Raw genomic sequence first — 23,177 nt, 5'->3', positions numbered from 1 at the left:
CCACTTGGTTATTTCGTTATGCTCACATATTCATTGAATATTTTGCAAATTGAAACATTTTGTGATTTCCATTATGTGAAACATGCTGTCATTTTATATTTTTTATGAAACCTGTCCGAAAATGGGTACATAGACTGATAAAAAAGCGTTTCAATTACTTCATGGGCTTTAAAAAAAAAATCATGTATGAAATGGCAAAATTGTATCTTATCCTAAACATGAGCATGTACTAAATTCTTTATTGATGTCTTGCGCTGCTTTTGAATTCCACACTCATATCCAATATTTCAATAATACTATTATTTTCCCAAAAAAGGTTTTTTTCTATTCCTTGTTTTTTTCATAAGCACAACTAGTACATTAAATTAAATAACACAAAAGTCATGTTAAACTTTTCATTCAACTTGATCCGGGATAAAACAAGGATGATATAGGTACAAAAATGCATATGTATACCGGGTAAAATATACAAAGTAACGAATGTTTCTGAATATACATCAATTGTTAACATAAATAATATGTCTTTTCTGAAAGCCTGTATTGTTTGTACATAAGCTGAAAGAGCCTTGTGTTTTTCAGAAGACATTTTATCTTGAAAAATGTTTGTTTAAACTGAGACATCTACATAATATTAAGAAATATCTAAGTAATTAGGAGATAAATAAACATAAATAAAAGGTATTTTATTTAATACTAAATTTCTCTGAATAAACAAACAATTATGTATTAAAATTTCTCTGAATAAACAAACAATCAAGTATAATAATTACTGATAAGCAATTTTTATTATATCAATATTTGCTGAGTGATTTTATTGTTATTTTAAAGCTTCAACTTAAATAATCAGAACAGTTAGTTGATAACTTGATATTTATGGATATAATATTTCACTGTCAAAAGATGCAAGAATTTACACTAAATTTACATTAGTTTCAGACAATGCATGTTTATAGTAACCTATGCAGCATGTATCAAAACTGGGTGTGTAAAATAACATTGATGTCAGATGTAATGAATGGTGCACAAGGGGTATAAAATGTAAAATGAAACCACTTTCTAAATAAATGGTTACATGATTTATAATGTGATATTTTAAAAACAAAATAATAATCATACACATACAACACTACATTCATTTAGTTAAATTGTATAAACAAACACATATGCACATCCATTTATATTAAACATTTATACAAGTTGTCTGCCAATTAAATGCCAGATAAATATATATGCAAGGTAAAGTATCAGTGGATAATGCTCCATTTTTAATACAAGAAAATGAAATTAATGAAATGTAATTAAAGTGAACGTGATACAAAAACATTTCTGGTACACATATACAAGCTACGAATTCGCCTTTGAAATTCTCAATACCTAGTTAAAAATAATAAAAAATTGCATTTTACAAAAATGTTGATAACAAATTATTTTCTGTGTACATAACAATGATCAATACACTGGTAATGTATAAAATATCAGTGCAGTTCTACTAAAATATGTGAAGTTCTAGTAATTAATCTATTTGAAAGCTAAAAAAAGCTCTTTTGGTTTATTGAAATGTTATGATTTAAATTTAAGCAACATGTATACGCATGTAAACTGCCTACGCAACAATGAATTCACAAATGCAAATATTTATTTGTAAACTTGTACAATTATGTTTATTTTATCAGTATAAAAATATGTTTTAAGTCTTTTTTAAATCAATGCACTTGTTTCTGTTCTTCTGTGATTTTCAACCCTTATTTGCTCTGGTATATACACAGTTGTTGTTGTTTTATTTTGTGTAGAAAAAAGTCTGACACGTAAATTTACTTGTTGGGTCATAATTCCATACCAAAGGAATATGAAATATGTACACCAAGCATGGTTTACATGCTTGACCTGTTTTTGACCAGAATCATCACCCATAAACATGTAAACAATCTGCAACATTCAATATCACCTTCATTCACAAAACCCTGTTCATTCATCGTCTTTCATTTTCATGGTATCCACACCAATGACCTTGACCAGTATCCATGATGACCTTGACCTTTCTACATGCCCTTGACCTTCATCATCTTGGTCTTGGCTTGCTTCTTCTTCATGTCCCGTTTGCTTTCACGCTCCTGGAAACCAAACAACACCAGTTTACAACAAATCTAAACCAGAGCTTGTCAGAAGCAAGAGGACAAACAAGATATGTGTTTGTCAGAAACACCCATACCCATACTGACTTACAGACAAGAGTGATTCCAACACCCCATAATCATCCCAACCGTATAATTAAAAACACCAAAAAAAAAATTATATCCATATCCTAGGCTTACCATCTTCTTATTTTTGAGACACTCCACATATGATGTTCAAATCACGTCACATTCCATTCCCCTGTCACACAAAATTCTATAAATTATAAACAAGCCTTACCTCCTCAAACCTCGAAACCAGCCTACATTCCATTTCATAGAATTCCAATTTTTTACTTTCAAGCAGACATCCATTTCCCAGCCCTTACCCAGGTTGCTCTTGGGAGCTACCCAAGAATATATTTCACATTTCCTAACCCTCACACACATCCAACCTCTACATACACAAATCAATTCTTTTATAAAATCCTCCTCCCACCTTCTTGTCAGTCTACAATCACAAGCTATAACTAAGCTCCCATTTTCTAGTCATACCAAGTTTTATTCCAAACAGTGCCCCTTCCAACCACTCAGTGACCTCCAATTCTACTTAATAAAGCGTTTGTCCATCATCAATTTCCAAGTCCTTCTCATTTCACAGTCGTCACTCACTTTCCACTTGTTTTTACTAACTCTCCAGTCTAGAGCACTACACTACCTCCCACTTCCTTGCACTCTCAACTTCCTGATTCCTAACTTCATAATCAACCTTAATTGTATTCCCTAGCAACACCCTTTTAAGGCCTTCACATATTTACTAGTATATTTCCTAGTTCTCATCATTTACCCACTTTCTGTCACAATTTAACTCCCTATCCCAACCCTCACCAGTTTATTACATTTCCTAGCCAACACATCTTTGAAGAAAAGGCCTCATTTCCAAGCCTGTCAAGATCCCACAACGCAAATTTCACCACAGACCACATTTCATAGCTTACCAACATCCTACACCATAGCTCTTTCCACCACCCACAATTCCCAGTCTTACATCTAGATCTTACTACCAACTTCTTAAAACATCCTAAATACTCCTTCACTACCTATCCCCCCACACTTCCTATATTATCAGAGCGTTTTTTCCTTTATTTTAAATGATTTGGGGATAATTGCCAACAAACCATGATATTGGAAAAATGATACAATATTACAACAATTCAAAATATTAGTATTCAAATTGTTTAAAAGTTAATGTTCAACTCGATTTTTAAAATTTCATTTTACAGTGCTATGGAATAATAATTAATATCGCTGTTAAATACAGTAAACAAACCAACTATTGAGTTCATTCGAAAAGTTTGGCATCCATTTTGGGAAACTTTTCGCCAAAATCGTTCCTTTTTGTCCACTGGAAAACAGCCTGTCAGAGGCTGCAATTTTTGGCAAAAAACAATCACGGACCACCCACCTCCCACACTTTCTATACCACCTACCTCCCACTTCCTGGCCTTCTCAGGGTCCTCCTCGTTCATGATCTTTTCCTTGGCAAGGCGCCGTTTCTCTTCTCGGCGTAGCTGCGCCGCCTCCTGGAGCTGAGAGTGCGCCGCCTTTAGGTAGCCCTCCGCAGCCTTGGCACGGTTTTTCTCAGCCTTTAGCCGCTTCTAGGAAAGGAAAATTAGAACTTGTACATCCTATATTATACCTCCTTTCATATTTCTATATTGCTATAAACTTGCTTATTGCTGTAAATCCCTAAAATTATTTCGTTACCATGTTAATTGTGAACAAATAAAAATGTTTACAATATAAAATGTTGTTTATTCTGTCATTATTAAATGTCATACTGAAGTAATTTAGATATTAAAATATTGGTACAGTCAATCTTGTGGATGCGACCACTTGTATTAAGCGACCTTTGTCTTATGTGACCATTTTGAAATCCCACGGAGCTTTTTCGCTATATAATGATATTGTATTAAGCGTCTTTTGTCTTACGCGACCAGCGACCACTGATTTCTATGTATTTTGATGTCCAAATCTTGAATTAAGCGACCACTAGTTAATGTATTGATCTTTCAGGGACAAATCCGTGTTAATTGTTTATCTAAGCCGATAAGATGTTCTGTAACACCACTGCTTTGTTTTCACACCAACCATTATGATTATGCTTTGTCTCGTTGACCGGTTCTGGCCGGTATTGTTGTAGACTGCATATCAATTTATTGAGTTCAATAATAGAGGAACGTTTTACGCACAGTCTACAGCTTAAAAAGTTTACTATGTGGAACGTTAAGAGACAACACCGATTTTTCTCGAGTATAGATAACAGGTGCAGAAACAATGCACTGTACGCGACAAACATTTCCTGAGAAGTGCTGAAAATAAACTATTAATCGGCAACATCTGTCGAAATCCGTACATTACCAATTTGTAATTATGCTAATTAGTAGATATTTGTTAGCCAATCACATTGTTATTTACTTAATAAAAATTTTCCAATCAGGTCTGTTTGTTTGTTTTCAATTGACTTGTTTTAATTTTTTCAGCTCATTATGTATCATAATCGAGTCAGATTTCCTTAAGCGTACATGCAGAAATTAAAATGTCAAAACGAAAAGTGTTAACTTTGAACGAGAAAATTCGGGTTTTGGAATTGTCAAAGAGTAAAAGTGCACGTAAAATTGCAGATGAGTTGGGATTCGGTAAAACTCAAATTCAGAACATTCTTAAGCGTAAAGCCGAGGTGCTTGAAGAAGTGGAAAATTATGTGTCAGGTGAAAAAAAAACGCGAAAAATATTTCCTTGTCTATGTTGTTTTTGCAAATAAATATGTACACACAATTCATTTATAATATATGATAATTTATAATAAGTGAAAAAATAAAACACATTATAAGTAAAATATTGTTTATGTATTGTGTTTATATTCATTTTATTATAAAAGTTAAAATCATTGTTGACAAAAGAGATTATCCTTCATATAGATTAAAATTGAGGGTAAGCATTCTTCCAAAATGGCCTTTTTTATTTAAAGACCATTTTATTAAGAGACCACCTTTGATTACTCCCTTGAGTGGTCTCTTAATACAAGATTGACTGTATTTACTTAGCCTATGATTAATATATATTGTATTCTACTTCTCTATAAATTACAAAAATATCTATTACATTTTGCAGTATTTATTTTCCTTTGTTTGCAATATTTGATATTGCATAATTAATGATATCAATCATTGAAAGGTGAGAATGACATCATTATAGAACTAGAATAATTAGGGCCAGACTATTGATTGGACCTCAGGAGACTTTGGTCACTCAATTAACAATTATGTGCAGGGATCATATTTTCCCGCAACATCATTCGGTCCGGATTTCAATGGGGAAAAAGTGTCCGAAAATGTATATCCGAAATCATGACAAATTACGTTAAAATATATACCATTTATTTTGCTATTCATGAAGATGGTATAATAAATGTACAAGTTAAATTCCCTTAGGCATTATTTTTAAACGGAACATACGATTTTTCTCATTTTGTTTTATCATTTGCTATTTCATTGACATTGGTTGTTTCGTGTGCTGTTTTATCTGACTGTTTTTCATCGTTGTCAATATTATTAGTCTGTGTAAATCTATACCGATGTTTTAAATCGTTGTCAACTCGATGATAGCTTACCATTGAATGCATTGAACCAAAAAATGTCTGTGCGTAGGTTTGTTACTGACAATAACAAAACCAAATAGTTAAGAAATAATTCATGTACGTTATAGTTTGTAGTCGAATAACCCACGGCAAATAGTCAAGATGCGTAGGGATTAAATGATTTGAAACCACTCATCTAAACTTTCGGTCGTGGGTTATTCAACAACAAACAATAAAGAACACGAATTATTTCGATTCTAACTCGATTTTTACTGAAGATTTATACACTAACACGATTTTTACTGAAGATTTATACAATGTATGTTATTATTCTTGTGTTCTATTTTATGTGAAGTTCCGCCCATAAAAATAACTTTCGTCTGTTCTGTCAATCAGATCCGCGACTTTTATTTATTTATTGCCGAATTATTACGCTGGTGGAAAATGTATCGGCATATTTTGTTTTATTACAGCGCGTGCTTTCAGTGTATAAGGTCCGCCCACAATTATTGCAGAATATCCGATTTTCTTCTTTGTTTATATGACAGTTTACTGTATCATGCATGAAATGCACAATTCTATGAAGATAACATCGAGGTTTGTATCTCCGAAGTAAGTGTCAACGATTTTATCATGGACGAATACCTTACGGACCAATTGTACTAGGTATAAGCCAGTGAAATTATCGATTGATATTGACACGGGGTTATTCACGCGTGACTAATACACAGCCGCGCAAATCTTCGCTGCTTGGGGCCATACTCTGATACTAGTGGGCTAACTTGCAATATTCTGGTCCTGACCGGTTTAGAGACTGCAGCGAATGGTTTATCACACCTAATCGAGATAAGAATGTGTGCACTGTGTAATCGATTTCATGACATGGGAATTTTAGCAAACAGAATCAGACCGACTGTTTGGGATTTTCAATCGGTCTTTCATGACCTCAATCGGTCTAGGACCGACAAAACCGACAAAAATATGATCCCTGATTATGTGTATAGAAAATAATAAAGGGATGGATTGAGAATGGACTTACAAACTACTACATAGTGTTCAATTATGAGAACGACATGACTTCTTGAATAAACATTAAGATTTTATAAGTATTTTATTATATGTACATTTTGTATTAAGCCTTTACATTTTACCATCCCTTTCAGGTCTGACGGCCACCAGACGGACAGGCTTTACAATATCATGTCATAATAGAATAGGGTCCCAGTGGCGCAATGGATATTGCAACCTCCTAGTAACCAGTAGGTCATGGGAATTATCACAATTGCGGTTGCGTTTTAAGACACCAAGTACTGGTTTTACCATGGAATGAGACAGGAGGGCATCTGAATAAGCTTAGGCATTCGATGAAATTGAGCTTAAAAATTTTCTGATATCTATGACTATATTGGTACAGGTAAAAATAACACTATTCTGCCTCACCTCCTTAGACAGCGCCAATCTGCCGACCTTGTCCACACAGTAGAAGACCAGCTTCATCAGGGGCAACATGCCATCAACGTCCGACGTCTTTGTTTTGCCTTTCCCGGGCACTGAAAACAGGCAAGCACAGAACTGACCAATCGCCATTCAATTTATAAAAAAAAAGATTAAAATTACTCTTGCAAAATCAAAATTGTGTTCTTTGTCTTTGTTTTGCCTTTCCCAGGAAATGTAAAAAGGCAAGCGCAGTTGTTACATGTATTCTTTAAATTGCATTTCACATAAGAAACATTAATAATTTAATTGTTTTTTTTAATGAAAAAATGAGATTCTTTGCTGAGCACAATAAAAAAACAAGACTATTGCCAAGCAATAAAAGTCCCCTACCGGTTTTATCCACCATTTTCAGCAATATTTCTAGTCTATTTGTTGCCATAGCAACCAGAATTCTTGACGTAGGAACAAAATGAATGACGTGCATAATCTTCGTATTGCCATCTGTTTAAAGTTTCATGAAAAAATATAAAGTTATCACAGGATCCAGATAAAGTGTGACAGACTGACGGACTGACAGACACACAGAGCGCAAACCATTAGTCCCTCCGTTGAAATTGGAAGGGGACTTATAAATAATATTTGCACATTATCTAACTATCTTACTAAGGGATTATGTCAGATTCAAGTGTTGTGGTTTTACATAATCGTTGTTTATTGTTTAATATTGCCAAAATACCACCCTTGTTATTCTTAAGTATTGTTACAAATCAATATTGTATATTGGCAAGAAAAAAGAGAAAATTCATAATTTGTTATCAATTACAGAACATGACATCACAGTAAAAAATTGAAAGAGCTTTCAAACAAAATTATATGCGTCCCTCTCTTGAAAAAAACGGCATAATGCATGTGTATTCAGTTTCACCCCAAATAATGCTGTCCAGTGTACACAGGCTTATCACTGACACTTTCAGAGTTTTAAGTTTGAAGTCTCTTTGACACAAAACCCAGTTTAGGCTGAGGTATCTTGGACTGCACAAGTAACTAGGGACAACACTTTACGCACATACTTTAAGCCCAGTTTTCCTAAAACGCAGCTCAAATTATCAAATTGTGGCTGATAAGTTGAAAGCATTACCGTTGAAACAGAACACCAGGGAAGGCCTCACATCTGGCATCTTGGACTGGTTTTCACTACAGAAACAAAACAATCTTGGACTGGTTTTCATTACAAAAATAAAACAATCTTGAATTGGTTTTCATTACAAAAATAAAACAATCTAAGACTGGTTTTCACTACAAAAACAAAACCATCTTGGACTGGTTTTTACTACAAAAACAAAACAATCTTGGACTGGTTTTCACTTCAAAAACAAAGCAATCTTGGACTGTTTTTCACTACAAAAACAAAACAAAATAACATTTACAAGAGGTACCAGTGTCAAAATTGGCAAAATACATTTTCTAATCAGGTGAATCCCTGCCTACTTACTCATACTGGCTCTTGGCCCCTGAGTACTGATCAGATATGTGGATGTACTCGATCTGCTGTTCATACTTCTCCAGGTAGGCACACACCTGAAATTGAGATCACATTTTTTTTACAGGGTTTTCATTAAATTTCGTATACTGGAAAATTGAACCTACTGACTCCTTACTATGGACATTTTTCTTTTAGTATTTTTAGAAAAACATTTTAGCCTTGTTCTGAGAAAACTGGGCTTAATGCATGTGCGTAAAATGTCATCCCAGATTAGCCTGTGCAGTCCGCACAGGCTAATCAGGGACGACACTTTCCGCCTAAAATTGATTTTCGGTATGGAGGGACTTCCTTGAAACTAAAAATACCATAAAAGCGGAAAGTGTCGTTCCTGATAAGCCTGTGCAGACTGCACAGGCTAATCTGGGATTGCACTTTACGCACATGCATTATGCCCAGTTTTCTCAGAACGCGACACATTTAATGCCAATACCCTAATTCTTCAGTAATTATCAAGATTGGTTCATTTAAATGTATTTTTAAAGTCTAGCCAACTTATAAGGCCCTAAATTCATACAGTGATACATGCCATAAATATTCAGTCCAAAATCAGGACATTACATTTCCGCAACACTTGATCTCGTGGCATAACAACCAAATAATGATATTTCACTTTAATTTGATAATGCACAATAAACACAAACAACTTAATTTTCATGGTGATTCAGGCCAATATTGACAAAAAGAGACATTAGAGAATTTCACCAACACAAGCATTAACCATTTTTGGGAAGTAAACAAGTGAACGAACCATGCAATTGACGTCATAAAGTTAATTGTAAGATATGTCTTTATTTGACGTCAAATTTAGAACATGGTGTGTCCATGGAACATGCAAAACAGTTTTATAAAAAATTGACCCTGTATTTGTTGGCATTTGAATGACATTCAATCACAACACAGCACTGTGAGTGTTTTCTATAGCTTTAGTAGCCATTGGCTACCACAATTCATAACAAGAGCACCGTATAACGAGTGCCACTCTCGGCTGCGGGTGCAGTTTTGAATAAATGAAAGATTGTCAGACTTTTAATTATTTTTTTTCAGAGGTCACAGTGACCTTGACCTTTGACCTAGTGACCTAAAAATGGGTGTGGCTTGTTGAAATCATCAAGGTGCAGCTACATATGAAGTTTTAAAGTTGTAGGTTGAAGCAATTTTATTTTAGAGCCATGTTCAAAACCTTAAAAAAATGTAAAGGTTTTAGCATGACGCGGATGTCGGACTAAGAGCTGGCTATGACAATACCTCGGGTTTTCTCCGAAAACAGCCGAGCTAAAAATCATAATATTTATACTGTTTCAGTGAAATATTTCTACACATCAGGGTTTTGAAGAATATGGATTTTGTTACAACTTATTCTTATTTCTAACAGCTCCATACCTTCTTGTCCAGGACGATGGAGGTGGCCTCCCCTATTTCACTCTGTAACTGGAAAGACTCTGGTAGGTTATAGTTTTCAACTGCCTTCTTCTCTGTGAACTGACCCTACAAAAATATAAAACATTTAAAACAAGAGATGTGTTTGTCAGAAACACAATGCCCTCTATTGGCCACTTTGAAGCTATATATTTGACCTTTGACCTTGCAGGGTGACCTTGAGCTTGTCCTTTCACCACTAAAAATGTGCAGCTCCACGAGAAGTAAGAGATTGAATGGAGAAATGAAAATATTTATTTTTTTAATTTTGACCTTTGACCTTTAAGGATGACCTTGACCTTTAACCACTCAAAATGTGCAGCTCCACAAGATACACATGCATGCCAAATATGAAGATTATGTGTTCTATATTAAAAAAATTATGATAAAACTTTAACGATGGTTAAAGTTATAGAAAAGAAAAATACAATGATATTTGACATTTGACCTTGAAGGATGACCTCGTCCTTGACTTTTCACCACTCAAAATCAGCAGCTCCATGAGATACACATGCATAGTAAATATCAAGTTGCTATGTTCAATATTGCAAAAGTTATCAAACTTTAACCAAAGTTAAAGTTTTGGGACAGACAGACAGATCTATCCCTCCGGAGGCATATAAAATTAAGTATGGACAATGGTGTGAACCATAAATGTAACTTGTCAGTTGCATAAATGTTACTCTTGTACCAGACATGTAAATTGTCTGTATCATAAATGTAAATTGTCCACACAATAAATGTCACTTGTCTGTACCATTAATGTCTACACCATAAATGTAAATTGTCCACACAATAAATGTCACTTGTCTGTACCATTAATGTCTACACCATAAATGTAAATTGTCCACACAATAAATGTCACTTGTCTGTACCATTAATGTCTACACCATAAATGTAAATTGTCCACACAATAAATGTCACTTGTCTGTACCATTAATGTCTACACCATAAATGTAAATTGCATGTGCTAAACAAGCATAAACAAAAGCCTAATATATATTTGATGGTATTGGCACACAAATTGAAGTCATTTTGAAATTTGCCAATAAGAGCACGGGCATTCCCAAGTATTTAAATGGAAAAGTCTCTGGTAAAAAGGTCACACCATACTTACAGGATCAGGCTACATCCTACTTGTTAGATTGAACTACATCCTTCTCATCAGATCGGGCTACATTGTACTCATCAGATCAGACTACACCCTACTCACCAGATCGGACTTCACTCTACTCACCAGATCAGCTTACACCCTACATGTCAGATCCGGCTGCATCGTACTCATCAGATCAGACAACTCACCAGATAAGATTACACCCTACTCACCAGATCAGGCTACACCCTACTCACCAGATCAGGCTACACCCTACACACCAGATCAGACTATGCCCTACTAACCAGATCAGACTACACCCTACTAACCAGATCAGGATACACCCTACTCATCAGATCAAACTACACCCTACTCATCAGATCAGGCTGCATCGTACTCATCAGATCAGACTACAACCCTACTTACCAGATCAGGCTACATTGTACTCTCCATATCAGACTACACCCTACTCATCAGATAAGGCTAAATTGTACTCACCATATCAGACTACACCCTTCTTACCAGATCAGGCTACACCATACTCACCAGATCAGGCTGCTCCTTGAGAAGCTTGGCCATGACTTTCTTCTGGCCGATACAGAAGCAGAACTTATCCATGCTGCTTGCATCCATGGTTACCTTCACTATCTGAAAAATAATTACACACATTTTCATTGGCATCTAAAGTTAAGCATACAAAATGAGATCAATTGAATATGGCCACAATCTGCAATATGAATATTTATCAAATAAATTTTTCTACAGCAGTGTTATTTACTATAAATGGTGACAACTAAATGATGTCTATACACTTATGGGTACACTTTCTAATATTTTCAAGATTGAGGCAGATTTCATAATGTTCGTTTTCACATTTAACAAAAAAATAATTCTGAGAATTCGTAAACACTTGCAAGCAAATTTGCAAACAAAGCTAACACATTTACAATATGATCTCAGGCAGGTTTCATGATGGTCTTGATCACATTGAAAAAAATATATACATCAGGGAATTTTTAAAGACTCTCAAGCAAATTTGAAGAAAAAAAAGCTTAAACATTTACAATTTGATCCGAGGCAGGTTTCATGATGGTGGTCATCACGTTGATGAGATCCTGGCGCTTGAGCAGCCGTAGTTCCACGAGCATTCCCTCCACACATGTGCGCCCGCTACACCAAAGAGTGTAAACATTCTCTGACTCCTTGTTGAATACACCGGTGCCCTTGGCCTCCTTGGACAGGCCGTCATCCCCTAAACAGGAAAATGATAACAGCCATTTGATTGCCCTATTGGAAAAAGTACTGCACCATTTGTGACAAAATTTAGCATGAAAAACCCTTAATTTGGGGAAAATTTGAAAATCGTCAGATTGGGAAAAATAGGTATTTTTATATGCTTGGCCCTGAAATGTACAAACCTATCTTAATTTTCTTGTACATGCCTTTTTGCTGAAATCACCAGTGTTGTTGTTTTTTCATAATTTTCAGAATGGGGCCGGGACTTTTAGAATGGAGAAAATTGCTTCATTTTGACTAAATTGGTCTTGCTACATATACTTAGGTTGACAATTCATCAGCACCTAAACACAAATTCACAACTTTGGGCAACTGTGTGTATATTATAATTGTATATATGTCCCTTTGTCTGAGACAGTTGAACGAATCTGACATTTCTGATGGTTATAACTGATCTTCACAATTACTTTCAGGGGTTGAAGAATCCACTAGACCGCTCGTATATGCGAGTGAAGTTGACGGTCGGGCGAGTAAAATTTGTTAATTACTCAACCGACCAGGCAAGTGCTGTTTTTTCAAGTTGAGAAATATAAATTCAGTTCCAGAACTCCTTCCACATCGATACAAATTGCGAACAATTTTTCAAACGAACAAAAAATATGTTTAGTACACAAAGAAACTGCACTTTCGTTTTGACACTGAAAAATGACGTCACAGGCACATTACAAATAATTCTCGAAATCGGCTTCGCTCTTTTCGTCATTGTCAGTGCTCTTAGCTTATCGATTAAAGTGAATAAAACTGCCAAATATATTGGTCATTCCGTGAATTTTAATGTAAATATCAATAAAACAATAATACATCACTGGTTAATTATACTACTTCTTTTATACCTAATGCTAAAATATGACATTTCTGCAGTGAAATAACAGCAGTGAAAAGAACAATTGTTGTTTTCACGAGTGAAAAGAACAAATTTTCGGAACTACTTTTTCTACTACTAGTAAAAGGGAGACCACTACGACATCACGGACATGTACTGTTTAGTTAATGTTGTTACAAGTTAGTATTATTGTAGCATTATTTTATGCTTAACTTTGTTTGGTTATTTTAGTAACAGCAATAAAATGTTGAAACCTTTCAGCTTTGTTTACTCGTAGACGATCAACTATTGGACTTTTTTCTTTCGGCGGAGGAATGATGCAAACACTAATGACGTCATTTTGTGTATTAAACTGTATTGAGGCACGCCACGGGAGAGGGTTATTTTTCAGCGAAAGGGAAATTATTATTAATTATTTTCTTGAAAAAGAGGCATAAAAGAAACAGAAAATTTGTTCATGTCAGTGTAAGATCGTTTGTTATTTCACTCGTGATCATAGAAAAATAACATTTTCACTCGTGGCAGCCACTCATGAAAATATATTTTCTATGATCACTCGTAAAATAACAAACGATCTTACACTGACATGAACTAATATCCTCTATTTCTTATATTTAATTAAAGATAAACAGAAAAAATAATTATTAATAAACAGAATAATTCCAAATTTCGTGATCAGAAGCATTAGGCAAAATTTACCATATTGTAACCGTTTGTCAATCAAGCGTGTCTTTTAGTAAAAGTTCGTCTGAAATATTAAAATGGAAAAGGGTTCTTTTTTAAAATATCTGCAAGGTGGTGGTGACTTAAAAAGGTTGTCAAAACGAGAAGCGGAAAAAGTTGAGAAAAGGAAAGAGGTGCAGAAAACGTAAGGAAAGCAAATATAATCCATCAGATAATGTAGTTAATTTGTTTGAAGTTTAGTGTCACTATGTTAAGTAGGTTTAAAAGGATCTGGTTGATAAGAACTATAAATATAGATATCTATTTTTCAAATGCAGGGCGAGTAGATTAAAGTGAAGGGCGATAGGATTGTCAGGCCTACTCGCCCTGCAGGGCGAGTGGCTCTAGAAAAATTCTTCAACCCCTGACTTTTTTCAATGGCTATAAAGATTTCCCTCAAAAAAGCAAAAACGAAACCAAAAAATACACACCGAAAATTCAAAAAATGAAAAAGTGTTTCTAGAATTTTTCATAAATGGGTTTAAACAAATCTCACAAATTAGATACACTTACATGTACTATCTTTTGCTATTCTTAAACAGACTTAAAATGTGATTTGAAACGTGAAATTAAATTTTTTGTATAATGATTTTTCAATACAGATCTTTAACAACTTTTTTATCTGAAAACCATTTTTTTTAAAGATGTTTCTAAACAATCAAAGAAAAGCACTGAAAGTACCAATAATCGCAAAGTTTTCCTCCAAAATACTCCTGTGTGATGACATCCAGGCTTGAGCAAGTTTTCCGTTCTTGGTTTTACCCGCAAGAAAGTTGAGGAAGTACACGCCCAGCCCAGCCAGCATCAACATTTCCAGGTAGAAACTGTCCCAATTTGTCCGTAGGTGTATCGGGACCTAGGAGATGATAACACTTTTGAAACAATACTGCATTAACATCTCCATTGCAACAGCCACATTGTTTGTTTTCTGTTTCATTAATTTGATTAATAATATCAAACAATACCAGTATGTATAAAATGAGAAATTCATACATGTACAATTTTGTGAAAAGCATCCAATTATCTTTGTCATTCTTGAATTGAAAAGAAAAAAGTTGGACATCACTTAAGTTGCTTTTTTGCAAATTTGAAGTTGAGTATTTCATATGATGTTTCTATGCTGGATTTAGTTGTTAGTTAAAATCATTTTCAAAAAAGTGTTTCAAGGACACTGTTTCTTATAGAATTTTTTGGAGAACATGTCCACTTGCTTACGGCAGGTGGGTGTGATTGACGGATGACCTTTGTATAAAAATCTGTTCCAATTGTCAAATGATTATGATAATGCTTATGAAGAACTATGACATATTAAGAACTATGACAATACTATGTCAAGTTTGAATCTCACTGTGTTTTTTCACTATTTTTGGAAAAGGAAAAAGGCATTTTGTGAAGGTTTAGCACATAGAGCTGCATAGGAAAATGAACTTAATGGTGAAATTTATTTTATCTTACATTTCGAATGGGAATTTCAGGCGGTCATTTGGGAAACATATAATCTTCTTTAGATTGGGAATGAGGTCAAATAAAGGCCCCAAAGTTTACATACAAAAAAACAAACAAAAATGTCTCACCTTTGCTATTTTGAGATCAGGAACTTCATGGGACTTTCCTTTGCCTGGACGAGATTCCTTGTCAAATCCTTCAAACTCATCTTCGTCAGTAAAGTGCTCGAACTCATCGTCATCGTTCTGATTGGATCATATTGCGTATTAAAATACTAGTGTTTTTCTCAGGAGGGCAAAGGGGCATGGCGCATTACTTTCAAAAAGGGCATTTTAACGCACAGTTTATGCAAAAAAGGACAATCCATGAAACCATGTTTGTCTTATCCCATTTTTGATAATCTTGTCAGATCTTTTAACTTTAAGAGTAAACTTAAGCCTAACAATTTGCAAATGCTCATTTCCGTTACATATATCCACTGAGTAAATTACTAATATAAATATGTTGTTGATATCTAAAACGTTTAATGCATCGTTCGTTATCACATGCATTAATTTGCATTTCAGTAATCCCTTCTAAATGTATGATCTCCATCGTTTATTTGATCGTTATTTGACATTTTTGCAGATAGTCACAATTTATTTTCTGTATATATGTCCATCTAATACGCCATTCGCATTTAATTTAATTAGTAAACTGTTCAGTAAACTGTTCAGTAATTGTTTCAATAATTAACTAGAAATGGCGCGGCAGAGGCCGACGCGTATCCCCACGCCGCATGTTTGACCCAAGGGCGCCCCAGGGTTGATCATGGGGCCATGCATAGTTGAGATTGACTGTATTGTCATAAGAGAAGTTCAGTATCAATTAGAAGTGAATGGGTGTAAAAATAAAGAAGTTATAGTAAAAGGCAATTTTGGGAGGGTGTGGCCTATGTGGGCGGGGTGCCCCAGGGTTGGTAATGGGGCCATGCATAGTTGAGATTGACCGTATTGTCATAAGAGAGGTTCAGTATCAATTTGAAGTGAATCAGTGTATTAATGAAGAAATTATAGTAAAAGGCAATTTTGGGCGGGTGTGGTCTATGTGGGCGTGGCGCCCCAGGGTTGGCAACGGGGCCATGCATAGTTGAGTTTGACCGTTTTGTCATAAGAGAGGTTCAGTATCAATTTGAAGTGAATCAGTGTAGAAATGAAGAAGTTAATGTAAAATAACCTAAATTTTTTTTATAGTAAATGGATTTTTTTGGTGGGTGTGGCCTATGTGGGCGGGCGCCCCAGGGTTGGGATTGGGGCCATGCATAGTTGAGATTGACCCTAATGTCATAACAAAAGTTCAGTATCAATTTGAAGTGAATCCGTGTAGAAATGAAAAAATTATAGTAAATGGAAATTGTTGGTGGGTGTGGCCTATGTGGGCAGGGCGCCCCAGGGTTGGGAATGGGGCCATGCATGGTTGAGATTGACCGTATTGTCATAGGTGAGGTCCAGTATCAATTTGAAGTGAATCGGTGTAGAAATAAAGAAGTAAATGTAAAATAACCTAAAAAAATGAGTGATAATTTCTGACGCGGCCCCACCCCAACCCCTATAACTTTTGACCCAGGGGTCAGATCAAAATTCCAAATAGTGCACCGTCGCACATATGCTCATAGCTACCATGTGTGTAAATTTCAAGGTTCTAGTGCTTTTAGTGTAGGAGGAGATAGTGGCCAGGACGGACGGACAGACGGACGGACAGACGGACGGACGGCGGAGATCACCACAATATCCCCACCTTTTTTTCAAAAAGCGTGGGGATAATAATCTAAAGGACCATAACGGTGTTTGTGTTTTTTTCACATTTAATTACGCGTATAAATAAATGTTTTGATATTGCTGAATCATGCATGAAAAGCACAATCTCCATGAGGATAACATCGAGGTTTTCATCTTCAAGTACGGTCTACGATTTTATCGTGGACGAGTACACATTACCGACCAATTAGTGTGCTAGGTATAAGCCAGTGAAATTATCGATTGATAATGACACGGGGTTATTCACGCATGACTAATACCGTGCGAATCTTCGCTGCTTGGGAACATACTTTGGGGCCATAAAACGAGCACAATTATCGATTAAATCTTGCGATCAAGCATACCGTAAAAATAGAGTACAGAAAACAACGGGTGCTCATGAAAGGGCAGGGCGGCAGCCTTTGGAAAGGGCAGCATGGCGCTAAATGGTTTTAGAAGTGGGCAGCGTGGCACTAAAAAAAGGGCATGGCGCTGCGCCACGCTAAAACGACCTGGGAAAAACACTAAATAGCAATCCAAATTAAAATATGTTGATATCCTTTCTTTTGAAACTTAACATTACAATTTAAAAAAGAGGTAACCAAATCGCCGTGGCGTACCAGATATGGTGTCCACCTAGCGGCCAAGAGGTTACGAGTTCAATTCCCTCTGTGCCAGTGTATTTTATATGTACCCAAAAGACAGCAAGAACTGGTATATTAAGTACTACAATATGACTGCTTGGCGGAATAAATAATTCTATTATCATTTATGAGAAAATAAAACAAACTGATGACATAGTACAAGAGTTCCGCGGTCGGAGATGACCGCATTGAAGCCGGATTTTTGATTTAAATGACAGGAAAGTACCTTTCGTGTTTTTGTCAATGCAATACTTAAATTACTGAAATATTCACATTTAAGGTCACTGTCAATTGAAAGACTTTAAAATGACCAGTTGTTCTCTTGACCAGTGGTCATCTGTTAGTCATGGCAAAGTCCATGTCCAAGCATACGAAAGTTAAAACAACTTTTAATTTTTAACATTCAAGGTCACAGTGACCTTGACCTTCAATGACCTTAAAATGACCAATTGTCATCTACTAGTGCTGGCCAACCTTCATGTCCAGTTTGAAGACTGTAAGTCCAAGCATAAGAAAGTTATACCATGAAATAAGAATTTTAACATTTTTACATTCAAGGTCACGGTGACCTTGACCTTAAAATGACCAGTGGTCATCTACTAGTTCTGGCCAACCTTCATATCAAGTTTGAAGACTCTAGGTCTAAGCATACCAAAGTATTAACAACTTTAACATATTTACATCCAAGGTCACAGTGACCTCGACCTTCAAATGAATGACCTTGAAATGACCAGTGGTCATCTAAGTGTGCTTGCAAACCTTTACGTCAAGTTTGAGATTCTAGGTCCAAGCATACCAAAGTTACAACAATTTTAACATTTTAACATTTAAGTTCACAGTGACCTTGACCTTCAAATGAATGACATTGAAATGAATGACCTTGAAATGACCAGTGGTCATCTAAGTGTGCTTGCAAACCTTTACGTCAAGTTTGAGATTCTAGGTCCAAGCATACCAAAGTTATAACAATTTTAACATTTTAACATTGAAGGTCACAGTGACCTTGACCTTCAAATGAATGACATTGAAATGAGCAGTGGTGATCTTCTAGTACTGGCCAACCTTTATGTCAAGTTTGAAGACTCTAGGTACAAGCATACCAAAGTTATAACATGGAATAAGAACTTTAACATTTTTACCTACCAAAGTTATAAGAACTTTAACATTTTTACATTCAAGGTCACAGTGACCTTGACCTTAGAATGAATGACCTTGAAATGACCAGTGGTCATCTAAGTGTGCTTGCAAACCTTCATGTCAAGTTTGAAGACTCTATGTCCAAGCATACCAAAGTTATAACAATTTTAACATTTTAACATTTAAGGTCACAGTGACCTTGACCTTCAAATGAATGACATTGAAATGACCAGTGGTCATCTTCTAGTACTGGCCAATCTTTATTTCAAGTTTGAAGACTCTAGGTACAAGCATACCAAAGTTATAACATGAAATAAGAACTTTAACATTTTTACATTCAAGGTCACAGTGACCTTGACCTTCAAATGAATGACCTTGAAATGTCCAGTGGTTACTTACTAGTTCTGGCCAACCTTCATGTCAAGTTTCAAGACTCTAACTCTAGGTCCAAGCATACCAAAGTTATAACAACTTTAACATTTTTACATTCAAGGTCACAGTGACCTTGACCTTCAAATGAATGACCTTGAAATGTCCAGTGGTTACTTACTAGTTCTGGCCAACCTTCATGTCAAGTTTCAAGACTCTAGGTCCAAGCATACCAAAGTTATAACAACTTTAACATTTTTATATTGAAGGTCACAGTGACCTTCACCTTCAAATGAATGACCTTGAAATGACCAGTGGTCATCTGTTAATCCTGGCAAACCTTCATGTCAAGTTTGAAGACTCTAGGTCCAAGCATACCAAAGTTATACCATGAAATAAGAACTTTAACATTTTTACATTCAAGGTCACAGTGACCTTGACCTTCAAATGAATGACCTTGAAATGACCAGTGGTTACTAACTAGTTATGGCCAACCTTCATGTCAAGTTTCAAGACTCTAGGTCCAAGCATACCAAAGTTATAACAACTTTAACATTTTTTATATTGAAGGTCACAGTGACCTTGACCTTCAAATGAATGACCTTGAAATGACCAGTGGTCATCTGTTAATCCTGGCCAACCTTCATGTCAAGTTTGAAGACTCTAGGTCCAAGCATACCAAAGTTATACCATGAAATAAGAACTTTAACATTTTCGAGCACGCCGCCCGCCCCCCCGCCCGCCCCCCCCGCCCGCCCGACAACATCAATCTTTAAGCCGAGATTTTTTCGAAAAAAATCCGGCTAATAAATGCAATTATTATTTTTGAGGACATAAACAAATTGTCAATAAATTTTATAAGGAGAACATTCTTTACCTCTACCACGCCTTCATCTTCTTCTTCCTCATTGTCGTCGTCTTTCTTTGCCTGGGTTTTCACAATGTCATCTGACTCAGAAGGGAAGTCGGCTTCTTCTTCAACAGTTGCCTCTTGCTCTGCTGAAGAAAGAACTTAACCATTTCCATTTCAATAAATTCTATGACTAGGGCTTTCCTTAGACCTCAAATCTCAAGAGTCAAGGACTCTTGGGACCATATTTTCAAGAGTCAAAATCAAACTTCTGAGAGTCCTAATAATAACGCAGGAGAGTCAATGATTTTTTGCAATTTAAGCAAATTACTGAGATATAATATATATAAAGCAACAAATAAAAAAAAAAAATGTATGTTAACATTTATTTCTTACATTTTACTGTCACTACAACACTATGCATTTAAACACAATATTTCAATGATTAATAAATACAAAACTTGATTCTAATACAACATTAACTTCATGTATACAGCAGAGTAATATGTCATATGTTCTTCTTTCGCACGTATGGGGGTGTTAGGAGCACTGCCATTTAGATCTAAAGTACGCTTTGTCGATGGCGTCTTACACACACTTTCAGAGTTACTACCGATTCCGAATTCGAAAAGGTTTCTCTGCGACATTTTCCGAATGCACAAGCACAATTACACTTTATCCAATAACTTTGTTTGACCGTTTCGCGTGGCTATTAAATTAAGAATGAAATACAAAATGTAAAAAAAAAACAACAACATTTCCGCTGGCTATCACAAAAAAACAACAACATACGGGTGGTACCTAAACACAATAGCCTGTATAAATCGGTAAACTATAAAAGGAAATTATTTCTACTCGCCGATAAAGATGCCTCCGTATTTAATCCCATCAAAAATTCCGACGGCCTTTAATTATTTCATGTGCCATCTTCACTGAAGACGTGCGACAAACACGCCGTTTTCTATGCCTTCTCAAACGGTCCATTATTACGCCTACATGTATTTTGTAATCAATTAGCTCATGCAAAAATTGTCACTTTGCCACAAGGTCAGTTATATCGGTTCTATAGTTATTTTTAGCAACTTTGATGCAAAGCGTGTAATTTGACGTTGTAGACAGTACATATGCCAGCATAACTTTCGCGCTTTTGAACTGAGCAATCATGAAGTAAAACAGTGATGGGTGCATTCAGCTTTGGAAATACATTCTTCCATACTCTGGAAATATCTCAAAATATGCTTTACGGTGTTCTGTGGATATGGATGTTATTATTTTATATTGAATATTATTAAAACTGATGCGGATGAGTCCATTCTGTTTTGGTGGGTTTATAGTTCTTCTTAAATGCTCTGAGCTTTTATGAGTACATACGTACAGCTCAGAGGGTCAATAGCTGGGAGTTGGATTATTGCGACTAGGTGGGTTTAATACACGTCTTTTCCGCAAACAGCTGATAACAAACACTATGATAAATAATGGAAAGTTAATACCTGGTTAATACACGCGTCATCGAACCAGCAGTGTTTTAATTGGTCAATACTAGATTTCTTAATTAACCAAACTCCGCCTACTGGGTGGATTTGTGCTTCGATGATTGGAAACGGGCGTTAACGATTAGCGTGTACTAAATGAGATACTCCGCCCCGAGCCAATTATCGCTTAGTCTTAACAACTTTTGATCTCGTTGACGCAAGTCGGTATATTCCCCCGGGTCAAATGTGACGCATGACGTAATTTTCTCAAGAGTCAAAAAGGGGTCTTCTGTAATTTTCAAGCGTCAAAACCCGGGAGCTCGGGTCAAAGGAAAGCCCTGATGACAATCTTTTAAGTTACAGAACTGTCATACTTGTCTCATGAAGATGTGCCAAATTTCAGCTTCATATATCTAACTACAAGTCTAATGCAAACGTACATGAAAATGCCATTCAACAAATTAATTAGCTCCCAGTTCATTAACTTTCATTGTTGCTCTAATCTTTTGGCAATTGAAATATAAGAAGCTTTATTTAATGATTTCTAGAAATGAAAACTTATATAATTTTTTCCCAATGTCGTTGTTTTCATGATTTAATTTCTTCCAAAATCTTTTGTGAAGATTGTCTCAAATTTGCAATGTGGTGTTTCACAAAAATGGAGGAAAAAAGCCCTTCCATCTAGCCAATTATGTTGCCCATTTCAGTCAACACTACATTTTATTGGAAAGGTGAATTTGTTTTTAGGTGACCCTAAAAACTGTCAAATTCTGGTAGACTTTGATAAGGGTTCCCCTATACCTTTATGTAGCGCAAAGTAGGAAAATATAATAAGCAAAATTTATAAGTTAAAGCTGCACAAACTAAATGTTTACCTCCCTCATCATCAAAATCTTCAAACTCTGCAAATTCATTGTCATCTAAATCAGCAGGCTTGTGTGATTTCTTGCCCCCAACGTTTTGGCAAAGGAACACCAATAAAACTAGACTCAGAGCTAACGTGAGTTTCATGTTTACTCTCTGAATTCTGAAAATAAAAACATAACATCCGAATATTGTATCCGGAAATACGACTAAGAAAAAGTTTTAAAATTCCGATCAATTAAGGTCTAAATGTATGGAACCTTGCTATATACGCATACATTAAAAATTATTTTAACTTAAAACTGCATATTTGATTATTTTTTGTGCATTAAAATTTAAATTACTATGAATTTACTTACAAATGAAAACACGTCCTCCTTAGCCGACGCGGAAATAATATTCTTTGTGAAGATCGCGAAGCGATCGGATTGACTTGGCTTTCAAGTGGTTGTACCACTTTTCCAGTTTCTGTTGTGAGTCTCGTTGTGGTAAGTTTATAAACGCTGATTGTCAACTATTTTCACTCAGTTGTTGAAAT

General features: G+C 35.4%; 2 protein-coding genes across 7 annotated transcripts in view; one reads left to right on the top strand and one right to left on the bottom strand.

Annotated features, from left to right (window-relative positions):
* Window positions 1-381: 381 nt before the first annotated feature.
* Window positions 382-23,110, bottom strand: LOC127839210 (PAT complex subunit CCDC47-like). Of its 3 annotated transcripts, none has more exons than XM_052367483.1 (13): window positions 22,999-23,110; window positions 22,651-22,802; window positions 20,331-20,464; window positions 15,657-15,773; window positions 14,764-14,938; window positions 12,305-12,492; window positions 11,787-11,888; window positions 10,112-10,216; window positions 8,681-8,766; window positions 8,327-8,382; window positions 7,192-7,301; window positions 3,602-3,769; window positions 382-2,111 (listed from the first exon to the last, which is right to left on the bottom strand). In XM_052367483.1, the coding sequence occupies exons 2-13, from the start codon at window positions 22,784-22,786 to the stop codon at window positions 2,040-2,042; spliced, it is 1,449 nt and encodes a 482-aa protein (XP_052223443.1). In that variant the 5' UTR covers window positions 22,787-22,802; window positions 22,999-23,110; the 3' UTR covers window positions 382-2,039. The 3 variants fall into 3 exon arrangements, with proteins under 3 accessions (XP_052223443.1, XP_052223444.1, XP_052223445.1); XM_052367484.1 differs by having other exon boundaries at window positions 20,331-20,452; XM_052367485.1 differs by having other exon boundaries at window positions 20,331-20,449.
* The window catches only part of LOC127839209 (GATOR complex protein MIOS-like), a 47,599-nt gene continuing 47,472 nt past the window's right edge, over window positions 23,051-23,177 (top strand). For 3 of the 4 annotated variants that reach the window (XR_008030222.1, XR_008030223.1, XM_052367482.1), the window contains exon 1: window positions 23,051-23,127. The gene's annotated coding sequence lies outside the window, so the exon portion shown is untranslated. The remainder of the gene's footprint in view (window positions 23,128-23,177) is intronic. The other variant, XR_008030224.1, reaches the window with a different exon arrangement.

This window comes from Dreissena polymorpha, chromosome 7 (assembly GCF_020536995.1).
Source record: "Dreissena polymorpha isolate Duluth1 chromosome 7, UMN_Dpol_1.0, whole genome shotgun sequence".
In the NCBI taxonomy this organism is placed as follows: domain Eukaryota; kingdom Metazoa; phylum Mollusca; class Bivalvia; order Myida; family Dreissenidae; genus Dreissena; species Dreissena polymorpha.
Note: the sequence above shows the minus strand (reverse complement) of the source record. Positions and strands in the feature narration are given on the sequence as shown.

Coding starts and splice junctions, on each gene's coding strand:
- LOC127839210 (XM_052367483.1), bottom strand. CDS start 22,786: ATGAAACTCACGTTAGCTCTGAGTCTAGTTTTATTGGTGTTCCTTTGC. Junction 15,774..20,330: donor AAGATGAAGGCGTGGTAGAG/GTAAAGAATGTT, acceptor TGATCCAATCAG/AACGATGACGATGAGTTCGA. Junction 8,383..8,680: donor GGGGCCAAGAGCCAGTATGA/GTAAGTAGGCAG, acceptor TTGTTTCTGTAG/TGAAAACCAGTCCAAGATGC.